The sequence below is a fragment of the Budorcas taxicolor genome, chromosome X (assembly GCF_023091745.1).
Source record: "Budorcas taxicolor isolate Tak-1 chromosome X, Takin1.1, whole genome shotgun sequence".
Classification (NCBI taxonomy): Eukaryota; Metazoa; Chordata; class Mammalia; order Artiodactyla; family Bovidae; genus Budorcas; species Budorcas taxicolor.
In genome coordinates, this window is record NC_068935.1 from 122,787,848 (window position 1) to 122,801,892 (window position 14,045).

Here is a 14,045-nt window from a genome sequence, read left to right on the forward strand (position 1 = left end):
CAGCTTCCTTGCCCCCAGTCAAAAATCTCAAAATGGATTCTGACCTCCTTCAGCTACCCACCTCACTCCTGTCATCTCTCAGCAACAGCCCTGCTCATGCCTTCCAACAGAGCCAAGTTCACTCCAGCACCTCCAGATTTACAGCCCCACTCCATCCCCTGCCATTCCAAATTCTAACAAGAGTCCCCATCTTTAAGATCAGATGACAAGCAAGCTCTTTCATAAACCACATAATATGTACTTAAGAATGAAGACACTACTTTGTGTATTACTACTTCCAATCATTTGCACTGTTTAGAAATATTTTCAACTATATTATGGCAAAAGCTGTATCATCTCTAACTGGGCATTGACCTTTTAACTCTCTGCTTTCATAATAGGTATTTGGCAATAGACAGTAATTTCATCTATAAATACATTTGTTCTGTGGCATAGGTAAGCCCATAAAAGCTTGCACTTAATCACTTCAAGGCTTGGCATTGGCACAAACTCCAAACACGTATCTCTGGTTTCATCTAATATCCTTATAAACACCTATTAACTGTCGGTAATGTGTTCATCACCCAGGGATTTTAGACAGCAAATTGTTCAAATATTTGGGTATGAATGGACCCATGGGGCCATGTAATAGCCATCTCCACTCAAAACACCTGAATTAGGACGTATTGTAAAGCTAAAGTAAAATAAAACTATACCTTTTTGAGGCATGCCCCAACAATCTTTACATAGGCAGGGGTTCTTAATCTTTTTTGTGCCATACATCTCCTGGGCAAACTCTTTTTTTCTTTTTTTTTACTTTTTATTTTTACTTTATTTTACTTTATAATACTGTATTGGTTTTGCTATACATTGACATGAATCCACCACAGGTGTACATGCGATCCCAAACATGAACCCCCCTCCCACCTCCCTCCCCACAACAACCCTCTGGGTCATCCCCGTGCACCAGCCCCAAGCATGCTGTATCCTGCATCAGACATAGACTGGTGATTCGATTCTTACATGATAGTATACATGTTTCAATGCCATTCTCCCAAATCATCCCACCCTCTCCCTCTCCCTCTGAGTCCAAAAGTCCACTATACACATCTGTGTCTTTTTTGCTGTCTTGCATACAGGGTCATCATTGCCATCTTTCTAAATTCCATATGTATGTGTTAGCATACTGTATTGGTGTTTTTCTTTCTGGCTTACTTCACTCTGTATAATCGGCTCCAGTTTCATCCATCTCATCAGAACTGATTCAAATGTATTCTTTTTAATGGCTGAGTAATACTCCATTGTGTATATATACCACTGCTTTCTTATCCATTCATCTGCTGATGGACATCTAGGTTGTTTCCATGCCCTGGCTATTATAAACAGTGCTGCGATGAACATTGGGGTACATGTGTCTCTTTCAATTCTGGTTTCCTCGGTGTGTATGCCCAGCAGTGGGATTGCTGGGTCATATGGCAGTTCTATTTGCAATTTTTTAAGGAATCTCCACACTGTTTTCCATAGTAGTTGTACTAGTTTGCATTCCCACCAACAGTGTAGGAGGGTTCTGTTTTCTCCACACCCTCTCCAGCATTTATTGCTTGCAGATTTTTGGATCGCAGACATTCTGACTGGTGTGAAGTGGTACCTCATTGTGGTTTTGATTTGCATTTCTCTAATAATGAGTGATGTTGAGCATCTTTTCATGTGTTTGTTAGCCATCCATAAACTCTTAAAACCTATGGGCCATTCTCAAAATAATGTCTACAAGAACATAAGAAACATGGGTTTATAATGGAACCCAGTTATTTCAAAACACAGTTAACAAAACAGTTGTTTTACTGTTTAAAATCATGATAGATGCACTACTTCATTAATTCATTAAATAAGATCTCACATCGAGTCTAGCCACCACTATGATTTTGAAGTGGTGAGGTAGGTAGATGCTATTTCAAGATAGCTATAACATCTGTATTAAGATTTTTAAAAATGATGATTCCCATTGGTAAGCAAGTCACAGCTTACAAACTAGAGTTTGTAAACTACAGTCATAATTAAAGAAAATGCTAAAGTTCCATCAGAGATTAGTGCAAATAAAGATGCTATTTTTGTTTTCCTATTCAAGTCCCTGAATTCTATCAACAGCTCTCTTGAGGTGACATGAGTCTAAACTAAAGATCCCCTATGGATGAGGAAAAGAAAAGAGAGAATGGAAATGGGTATAACTAACAACAACAAAAACAGCGGAATCCAAAGAAGACCGAGAGCAACCTAAGATGACACCTTTCCTTTCACTAATTCCCCTTTCCTCTTCTCTTTCCCTACAGGAGAGACTTAAAACTCATATACACCATTGAGTGTGTTGTCTGACCAATTAAATTATCAAGACTTTTCAGGGTTTGAGGTCATGACCAAGGTCCAGCAATAAAGTTGGGAAAACACAAATATCCTAACCTATTGTTTTCATCCCCATGATGCTTCTTTCCTGATCACCTGACTCTTTTACACAGGTGGGCAAGCATACATGAGAAAAACAAATAAGTATGTATACAAACAAGAGAAATTTAGATGGTTATACAAACCACAGAGGACACCTATAGAGTAACAGGATAGAGGGGGACTGTAGATGGGAGTAGAGAACTATTTTTACTAAAGGTGTTCTTTGATCCTTCTCTATCAGTGAAATAAATTTGAATTTATTCACAGATAGCTCACCTTTCTAATGGCCGATTTAGGACTCTAGAGCAGCATTGTCTGATAGAAATATTATCCTAGCCAAATATATAATTGTTAATTTCCTTATTGCCATATTTGAATAAGTAAAACAAAAAAGGTGAGATGTTTAATAATATATTTTATTTAACCCAATGTATCTAAAAATATTTCTATATGTAACTTATTAAATAAATCATCAATTTATTGGTGAGATATTTTTACATGTTTTCTAAATGAAGTCTCTGAAATTTGGTGTATACTTTACACTTACAGCACATCTCAGTTCCAGCTAGCCATATTTCAAGTGCTCAAAAGCCACATGTGGCTAGTAGCTACCATACTGAACAGTGTAGCTCTAGAATCTTTTATTATTACTTTTGGCCATGCTGCATGGCTTGTGGGATCTTAGTTCCCTGAACAGAGAGCAAACCCAGGCCCTGGCAGTGAAAGTGCCAAGTCCTACCCACTGGACAATCAGAAAATACCCTCTAGAATCTTGATTATAGTATCTACTGAAATATTTTGTGATGTGCAGATTTTTAATTTTTACACAGTAGTCTTGGGGCGGCTCATTAACATCTACATCCTCCTATGCCTAAGACAATATCTCTTGCTGGATGCAAATGAGGAAGTCTAAATTCTGATTGCTACTGGCAACGATCTAAGCCAAGCAGACTTAGAAAGTATGAGACAACGGATGTCAGAGTAGAAACAAAGAAAGAAATGTGATCCTTAGTTTCAGTTGCTGGATCAACCCTTACCTGAAGTCCACATGATTACTAGATATTTTGGTTACATGAGCCAACAAATTGTCTTTATTGTTTAGGCCAGTCTGAGTTGATGTTTCTGTTACTTGTGACTAAAAACAATTGGTGCCAGGAAAAAAGTAAAAGCTCAGAAAATAGTCCTGTGTTTACAGATTAATTAATACAATCAAAATGCTGTCTATTTCAATCTATTTGAAGTAAGCACATTTCCCCCAAATCAAAGAGCATACAACTCAGAATAAATGTTATAAATAGATGTAGTTCTTATTTGCAACATTACTTGCAACCTTAACCAACTTATTTGCAACATTAACCACTACAAATGAAAAGCTACATTAAAGCCACAGGGGAAAAAATAGATCTTAAAAAGCTTGGAACAGGTAGGAGTCAAAAAGACAAGGATATGCACTTGGGGTGGAAATGGATACACAGGAAGAAAATCTAAAGTGCTGACTGTCAAAACTACCGGAACACAGGCTCCTACACACGGTGGCCATTCTCAAGGCCTCTTTACTTCCTTAAGCTATTTAGAAAGAGGTCATGCCCTAGAGGTAAATACACATTTTCAGAGTCTTCAGGAAGAAATTAATTTCGGTATTTGAAATAAATGTCTCCTAACAGGAAATTGCTAAACTTTTTAAAATTTCACAACTTCTTTCCCCTTCCTCACACTATACAAACCCACACTCCCACCCCACCCATGCTCAAATGAGTTATTGCAATTATGAAAAATGGAAACCACATCAACAAAAAACTGCAGGTAAAATAATTTCATTTCACATGCTAAGTCTTTGACACAGGCCTAGATCTTTACGCAGCATCTCTCTGTGCACACAGGACTCATAACAGCATATATATAACTTGGTAAGTTGTTGCTTCCTGGGTAGCCCCATGAAAAAGAGGCAGAATAGTCAGAAAAAACAGGAATCTGCTCTGAGTGGGCACACTTGGTCCATATAGCAGATTCAATGAGACTTATATGAGCTGAGTTTTCACCAGGAATACAAAGCACACCACAGTGACTGGCTGCTCATTAGCACTTCCCCGTCATGTCCCCATTTTGGTTTTCCTAGTCTGACATCATTTGTTTCAAAGAGCTTAATGACATCAAGGTCAATTTGGCACATCATGATACTATGTCATGGCATGAAGAAAATGACACAATTAACTATGTCTTCAATGATCTGAACTTTCTAATTATCAAATGACTTTACAGGAGCTGAACTGTAAGTTTTCAGCTTTTTAGTAGCTGCAAAAGATGATCTGGCTAGGATCACTAACAGGAAAAACAAGATTATAGGGGGGTTATTTAATTATGAGAATCCTTTAAATCTCAGCCAGCAGGTATTTATAAATAAATAACCAATCTATGAATCACAGTCATCTTTCTCTCCCTATTAATGCATAGGCCCCACTTCATCTTATTGTTCTGCTAGTGCTGTGTCTGTGCTTGAACATAATAATATACTGCATTTCTTTATAAAATATTGGCCAAGATCGCTATTCCATAATAGAGATGAGCTGGCCCCAGCCTAAGTCATCTGTCTTCTGTTTGACACAAGTGTTCTAGCTCACTCATTGCTTTATGTTTCATAAGTGCTCATTTGCAAAATTTTCATCTGTTTGTTCATAAGCAATGCATGCTGTGTCAATTTCATAGTCACATGAAAATTTGGGAGGCTTTGTAGGAAGGAAATTTTAAGACATTCAAATGCATAACTATATCCAGACCTTTTAAAAAAAAAATCCTAATTCTTAGAACAAGAAATAATTTTATTTTCCAAGTAGAAATCTGAGTCTTATATGCCATTTAAAGAAAAAAATTCATGAAGCCAGGTTGCTGACTTCAATAGAGGGCAATTTTTCATCAGCCAGGTGTGTCAAACCCATTTTATTTCATAAATTGGACAGCCATTTCTGTGTGTTCTCTGTCAGTCATAAGAAACTGGTATTCTTTTGATTGATCTCATCGGGTTTTATTTTTGGATATTCTTTTTATCAAGGGTGAGGAAAAATATCTAGACAGTATTTAATATTTTTGAAAGCACATGATATTTACAGAGGATAAGACCAGAATAAAACTTAAAGCATTTGATAGACACTACTTCATGAGCCTCAGAACTATCTTTGAGACAAAATGGAAGAGCAAAGGACAAATATTGAGGGCCTGCAATATGCCAGGAACTAGACTGGGTAATTTATTTAGGTCATCCCCTTTAGTCCTCACAAATCCTATGAAATGGGTATTCTTATCTCCATCTGAAAGACAAAAAAGCTGAGCTAGGTGAGTTAACTGACCAAAAGTAACACAAAGGAGAAATGAAAGGATTCAAATCCAACTCTGTGGCATTAACACTCAGGCTCTGAGAGGCTTATCATGAAGATAAAATCTGGAAACCATCTAAATGGCAACACATGAATTGATGAAACAAACTGCAGTATATCCATACAAAATAGTCATGGCAAATAATGATATAGAGCTATTTATACTGACCTGAAAAGATGTTAACATGTCACATAAAAATAACATTATACAAATAGAATATATGATCCTTTTATATATATATATATAATTATATATGTATATTTGCATTTAAAAACTTATCACTGGGTATTAGGATCTGAAGTATGTTTCCTCTCGCTAGTCATTTACAGCTGATCTACAATGAGTTTGTATCACCTGGGTGGTTAGATGGATGAGGAGACTAACTGAGAGATACACAGATACATAGATAGATATAGAATAAATATATATTAATAGTTAGAATTTAAAGACCAAGTGTTTAATTCTTGGATTGGCTTTTCCTCCCTTCCATCTTTCACTCTTCCCAGTCCCCCACCTGTATTTCCTGGGATCACTTCCCAAAATAAACAACTTGCATGCTAAATAAATAAAGAATATTTAGTGTTTAAAAAATAAGATTGCCAGCACATCTGGTATCTGAAAAGTTCTATTTATATACTTGAAGACTATCTGGGCTTCCCTGGTGGCTCAGTAGTAAAGAATCTGCCTGCCAATGCAGGAGACGCTGGTTCAATCCCTGATTTGGGAAGATCCCACATGCTACAATGTAACTAAGCCCGGGTACCACAACTATTGAGCCTGTGTTCTAGAAGCCAAGAGCTGCAACTACTGAGCCCATGTGCCACAACTACGGAAGCCTGAGTGCCCTAGAGCTAGTGCTCTGCCACAGGAGAAGCCACTGCAATGAGAAGCCTGCCCACAGCTAGAGAACAACTCCCACTGGCCACAACTAGACAAAAGCCCACACAGCAATGAAGACTCAGCACAGCCAAAAATAAAGTTCTTCCTTGAAAAAATCTAATTATCTGCAACATATTTGCAGAGTTCAGAAAGATATATATCTATAAATCTGTGTATGGTATCATCTATACACTTACATATTTTATCTATAGGTATAAAGATATAGACAGAGAATGAGATAATATCCCTACATTTATAGAGAGAATGAAAGAATAATATGATAAAGAAAATACAGCAAAACAGTAACAATCAGGAAATCTGGGTAGAGAGTATATAGGCGTTCCTCATACTATTCTTTCAACTTTTAAGTCTGAATTACCTCAGAATTTAAAAGTTCAAAGAATCCATATTTTATATTTCAAGCACATACATCTGGCATAAGATGATACTAATTTAAAAAGAGAACCTACTCCACAATTTGCTCTCCTTCTTGGCACTTGAAGCAAGAGCCCTATGACTGATTTCGTAATTTATCCTTTACAGTGCGTGTCAAACTAGAGGTTTACTTGTCTGTGTCCTTCCCAGAGGATAGAAATACATGGGGAGCCTCCCATTTTGTTTCACAAGACCAACACAATCTTGATAACAGAATTTGACAAACCGAGCACACAAAAATCCATGGACCAACATGAATCATAAATACAGACACAAATATAAGAAACAATTCAATTCTAGCAATAGCTTAAAAGAAAATAATAAACCATCCATATGCAGGATTTATTTTAAGATTCTAAGGTTAATTCAGCATGAGGAAATCTAGAGAAGTTAAATGAGATATTCCATGTGAATCTCTTGATAAACAGTGAAGAGATTTTTCTTGAGCAACACTTTTTGCGAACTAGGAATAACAGAACACAATAAAAAATACTAGAAACAAAGAAAAAGTACATTGGGGGTAAATGCTAGAGGCATTACAACCCAAGCTAAGAATATTATACCCATTATCATTGCTATAATTCAACATTATTCTGAGGCTCTAGCCAATTATAGTAAAAGGAAAGGAAGAGACAAAAATTGTAATTATTTCTTAATTTCTTGATTACCTTTCAAAAAAATCCCCAAAAAGCTATGAGTTAATAAAATAGTTATCATTAGACTCAATATAGTTATAGCAAAGCTTTACAATAGGCATCAGGAATTGGCAAACTTCTTCCCTGAAGGTCAGAGAGTAAATATTTTAAGCTTTGCCTGTCATATGGGCTTTCCAGGTCATATGGTCTCTTCAGCAACTACTCAGTTCTGACGGTGTGGTGCAAAAGCAGCCACTGATAATGCATAAATGGATGGATGTGGCTGTCTTTCAATAAAACTTTATTTACAAAAACAGGCAGTGGCATGGATTTGGCCCACGGGCCACAGTTTGCTGACCCCTACTCTATACCACAAAAAAACAGGTGATTGAGAAAAGTTGCCATTTAAAGCAGCAAGAAAATATATGAAGACCTAGAAACAACTTTCTAAAGGACCATTCTGCTATTTGCAACAAAAATGAAACCGTGAATACTCTTTCAACACAGTGATTTCACTTCTGGGAATTTATCCTAAGGATACATTTAGATAAGGCCATAAAGATGTGCAAACTTGGGTATTTATTATAGTGTTATTTATAATAAGGAAAGATGTCTACTGACATAATCCACATCTATGAGGAATACATCATTTGTTAAAGCAGCTGACAGAGAGGCATGCATAATATCAGCTATTTTTATTTTTTTAAATATATGGCTATGCATATGACACTATGCATATGTATCCACACGTGGGAGAAAAACCTGGGAAGATATATACCCAATTGCTTTATTAGCAGGTATTTCTAGGAGTGGATTTAAGTGTGACTTTCTTTTTATTTTTTGCATGTTATTTTTGCTCCTTTTTATTTTCATAACTAAGCTTACAAATAACAGTTTCTCATTTTTAAAAGTAGAAAAAAAACTTGTGCTGCTCTGAATAACTTACTCTCATTTTTATTAATTTTAGCCCACAAACAGTATCTTCCTCAAACAAAACCCATCGGTACTGATTTTAATTTTTACAGTAAGATGTTCCCAGAAATTCTTTAAATTATAACAGCTTCATGCCCTGAAGATAGAAATCTTTGGTCTATAAATAATATGAAAGGATCATCTGTCTGGAAATACTTGTTCTTATCCTTCAGTGATACATCTGCTTATTGGATTGTGTGTATGCACACATCTTTCTGTCTAGGAAGAAAATAAGCCAGAGAAGGGAAATAGGAAACAGGCAAGAATGGTGGGTAAAGGACCAACATAAGTTAATATCCTACAGGGAAATAAGTCTTAGTAAATTCACTCTTCAAGGTCCTATTTACAGTGCCATAGCACAGGAATATCACCTGTTGGGTTATGGGAAAACTCTGACATTCTTCCAAATTCCCACTTATAACTTATGAAGACTAAGTTTCAGCCTTCTAGTATAAAGTATAAGTCCATATGGTTTATATCTAATTGTGAAATTTAAGCACAGTTTTCCTTACAATTTACAATGTGTGTTAGTTGCTTCGCCGTGTCTGACTCTTTGTGACCCCATGGACTGTAGCCCACCAGGCTCCTCCGTCCATGGGATTCTCCAGGCAAGAATACTGGAGTAGATTGCCATTTCCTTCTCCAGGGGATCTTCCTGACCCAGGGACTGAACCCAGGTCTCCTGCATTGCAGGCAGATTCTTTACCATCTGAGCTACAGGGAAGTCCCTATAACTAACAATAGGTATTTAATTATTCTGCCAATGATTTTGGATGTTATATACATAAATTGATACATAATTTTTATTAAAATTGATTAAATTAATTCTTAAAATCTTGGGGAAAATGATATGGAGGAAAAATAAAAATGATTATTCTCAAACTTTTTCAGGAATTCTTTTAGATGTGCTACTGAATGCTAGCTGTATGGCATAATTCAGTTATAAGAAAGTGAAAAAAATACCATTTTTGCCTTCTCAAAACAATCACCTTACTTGGCCTTGAAAATCTCCCTACTTCCATCCTGAAGTGCTTTTCTCCAACAGCTCAGCATAAAAATTAGATCAATTGTGAGCAGAAGATCCTCTAGCAAAAGACATTTCCAACTTTTGAAGAGTATGTGTGCGTGCAGGCATGTGTGAGTATGTGTGTGTGAGCTTGTCATTGTTTGAGAGGCCATGGGAGAAAGGACAGTCTCCCCAGAGCCAACTTAGCATTTAACAGGAACAATATGACAAATACAAGGTCATCCAGAGTTCTCTAAAGTTATGTCAAAAGACAATGAAGTGTTAAGTACATGCTGTAAACCATGAAAATCCAGGACACAATGAGCAAGTGATGAAGTTTGCTCTGAACATAACAGACAAATGAGTATACTGATATAACATGATTTTCATTAACTATTCCTTTGCTCCCAACCTCAATTAAATGCTATTTATCCTTCAGCAGCAAAACTTACTACTATCAAATGTGTACATGAGCTATGCCAGGCTTGCACTGAGATCTGAGAGACTGGAATTCTATAACTTTACTTCCAATCTTCCTTTTTAAAAAATCTTAGAAATTAATTTAGTATAGTTAAAAAGTGAGCAGTCATGCTTCAAATCCAAAACTATGTTTTTCTTGTCAAATACTGCTCTCTGTAAAGTGCATCACCAAACCCGAGCAGAAACTTACCCTTCAACTTGAGGTCGACATTACGTCTGAGCCAAGGATAAATCCCATAGCTTGGCATATCTTCAGGAATTGGATTACTGTGTATCCAGCCATCACAAGCAAACCGGAAGAAATTATCACAAGGGTCCACAGACAGATTTACTTTACTTAAGATGGAAGCAGCTATTTAAAAAGAAAATCATAGGATTAATGACAAGCACTGAACATTGTGTACTGGTCTCTTCCAAATTAAACAACAATGTCATATCAACCAGTTCCCAAGCCTTGGTTTTCACATTTCCCTTCAAATGACTCCCTGAATCAACTTTGTCATATTAAACTACTACATTCAGACCGAGTGGGTAAAAGTTTGCTGGTATTACTGTTATTGGTTTTTGCAGGACCACCCGTAACATCTGTTTCAGCAATACAAATAGAGTGTACAGGTAAACTGTCTGCCAGAATGCATATGACATTTCCTTCCATTCCTTTCATTCTTCTGCAAGGTGACTTTGCCACTCTTTCCACCAGCATCTATTTCCCCTGCCTTGAATCTGGGCTGGCCTTATAACTTGCTTTGACCAGAAGAAAGTGGCAGGGCAACTTTTCATGAGTTTCAAAGCTAGGCCTTAAGAGGTCTTTCATCTTCCACATTAAATCCCTTTGAATGAAGCCCTGAGACTGCCCTGTGAAGAGGAGGAGGTAAGGCCACATGAAGAAAAACCAAGCTACCACCAATGGCCAGGCATGTGACTGAGACTATCATGGACCTTTCAGGCCAGGCAAGCCTCCAGCTAAATGCAGCTATATGAATGAGCCTAAGGCACGGACACGACTGAGCAACTTCACTTTTACTTTTCACTTTCATGCACTGGAGAAGGAAATGGCAACCCACTCCAGTGTCCTTGCCTGGAGAATCCCAGGGACAGGGGAGCCTGGTGGGCTGCCGTCTATGGGGTCGCACAGAGTCAGACACGACTGAAGTGACTTAGCAGCAGCAAGGCAATCTCCACAGAGGAACCCCACCAAACCCAAGTCATCATAAGAAATATTAAATCACTCATTTCAGGCCTTTAAGGTTTGGGGTGGTTTGCTCCACAACAAAGACTAACTGAAACAGAGGCCCACATGCAATATCTCAATGTTGAAAAGATCTATTTATAATATATTATTACTTTCATAAAGACCTGGAGGGTCAGGTATGGATTCTTGAACCCCTTGACATTTAGGGAAGCTCTCAGAGAAATGAACCCCTGAAGAGATCCAAAGAGGCCCTGAAAGGAAGCTTGGGGCCATCTTACAGGGGATTCTGGGTTGCAGAAGGAGAGGGCTGTTGCTTTGGCCCCACAGACTCCTTGTCCAGGGGAGAGGTGTGGCCAGAGCGGGGCAAAGTGGAACTTTCTAAATGAGGGGCCCAGGACAGACACCTCTCTTGTCCAAGTCTAGGGGCAGAATTGGCTATCTGTATAAGTTAACAGAAAGACACAGTAGACTGACCTGCCATTTTTTCCTTTCTTAAAGCCACACTCAAGTCCATACAGAAGATAACCAATAGAAAGTTTGTGCGTACCTAAATATGTATCCACAAGCTTAAAAAAAATCTTTCATTACAAAATGAGAAGGTCCCCAAATTCCTAATACTAAACTCCAACTCTATTTCAACTGTTGGCTACCACTCTAACCTAAAGATATGCACCAAATCATTTTTTTAAAGGGCAGCCAATATTTTAATGACATTGGAAAGATGACATCCTGTGTGATTGTATAAAATTAATTATATAAAAATTAATGCCAGAATACATTTATGTTTGAAGTAATGGAAACCCAATGAGTTTTCAGCTAAACATGAATGACTAGCCAAAAAAGTATAATCTGTATAAATGTAGATATGCATACTACAGTTTGGTTATGTGTGGTTCTTCCAGGTTTAAAAGTAAGGCTACTTATTTCCTTAGCCTAGACATTCTATGAAAATTTCAAACAGCTTTATGTCTTCGATGAAGTGAATAATATACAAGCACCGTAATCGCTACAGAACTTCAAATTTCTCACCACTCTCAATCCTTCCACACACCCCACCAAAAAGCAAAAAAAAAAAAAAAAAGTGGTTTAGAATCTAAGTTTGACAAAGTTTAAATTAACTTAATATTTTTATCTTTCTTCTTTTGTTAATTAATTTTAATTGTAGGCTAATTACTTCACAATATCATAGTGGTTTTTGCCATACATTGACATGAATCAGCCATGGGTGTATATGTGTTCCCCATCCTGAACCCCCCTCCCTCTTCCCTCCCCATCCCATCCCTCAGGGTCATCCCAGTGCACCAGCCTGAGCACCCCGTCTCATGCATCAAACCTGGACTGGCGATCTATTTCACATATGGTAATATACATATTTCAATGCTATTCTCTCAAATCATCCTACCCTTACCTTCTCCCACAGAGTCCAAAAGTCTGTTCTATACATCTGTGTCTCTTATGCTGTTTCACATATAGGATCATCATTACCATCTTTCTAAATTCCATATATATGCATTAATATACTGTATTGGTGTTTTTCTTTCTGACTTACTTCACTCTGTATAATAGGCTCCAGTTTCATCCACCTCATTAGAACTGATCCAAAAAATATGGAATGCTTCACAAACTTCTGTGTCATCCTTGCTCAGGGGCCATGCTAATCTTCTCTGTATCATTCCAATTTTAGTATATGTGCTGCCAAAGTGAGTGCAATATTTTTATCTTTCAAAATTAATTAGGTTGTCTCCAATTACAATTTTTGTTTCTGCTACTATTTCATCACTAATATGTAATATGAAAATATGTTAGGACACAAAGTTTTCATTTTAGTTTATATTTATGGTTAATCAGGCTCTGCAGTCACAGAATGAATCTGCTGTGTGACACCTCAGGGACATGGATCACAGAAGTTTCAGTCCCATACAATATTTAGAGTCGCACAGAGGAGCCTACACACACATTTGTATTCACATAAGCACGCTGTTTTCTGGCTACCTTCCCAAATCCCCTAGTCCCCAACCCTCAAATGTATCCCATCTCCTCAGTATTCTTGCAGGTATCTAAACTGCAAGATCAGCTCTGACCTCAGTCCTGATACAAAGTAGAGAATACATCACTCACACTGAATTTGGAACTGAGCCCACTAAGTGGAAAAACTCCAGCTACAGCCTCTCAATTCATCATTCTCAGTTCACAGCTGGGCACAGGGTTGCACCTTCTGCAGAGGAGCTGTGACTTAAAATTGCAAGGGACCATAATTGTCAAGACACCAAAACTCCTTTCCCCCTACTCAGTTCATGGATAAAACTCAGAGTCTTCTTTTAATAAAAGAAATACGATGACAAAGAAACTCTGCGAAATGCCAGGCTATGTAGTCCCTCAAGTCATCACATACAAGACAAATTGCTATTTGGTCTCCAGCTAGCGTTTGTGTAGTAGAGGTGGAGGCACTACTCCTTATACCAGCCTGACTTTTTAAAGTTTAACAAGGGCTAAAAGTGGTGGGGTGGGTGGTAACTAATACTGAGTGGTTTCCCTCTGTGCCAGGAACTATGCTAATCCCTTCTCAGGCAGGGTAGCCTCATCACGTACTCCAGACCCAGACCACCTGATTTTGAATGCCAACGCCACCATGCAATAACTATGCAACCTTAGGTGGGTT

The 14,045-nt window shown here is 37.6% G+C and overlaps 1 protein-coding gene and 1 non-coding gene across 2 annotated transcripts in view; both read right to left on the minus strand.

The window, feature by feature from the left end:
* The window catches only part of PHEX (phosphate regulating endopeptidase X-linked), a 204,547-nt gene that overhangs the window by 182,114 nt on the left and 8,388 nt on the right, over nt 1-14,045 (minus strand). The window contains exon 3 of the mRNA XM_052663454.1: nt 10,385-10,546. Coding sequence (XP_052519414.1) covers nt 10,385-10,546 — 162 coding nt within the window. The remainder of the gene's footprint in view (nt 1-10,384; nt 10,547-14,045) is intronic.
* Nucleotides 12,988-13,094, minus strand: LOC128070711 (U6 spliceosomal RNA). The gene has a single exon (XR_008201681.1). It is a non-coding gene; the product is annotated as a U6 spliceosomal RNA (small nuclear RNA).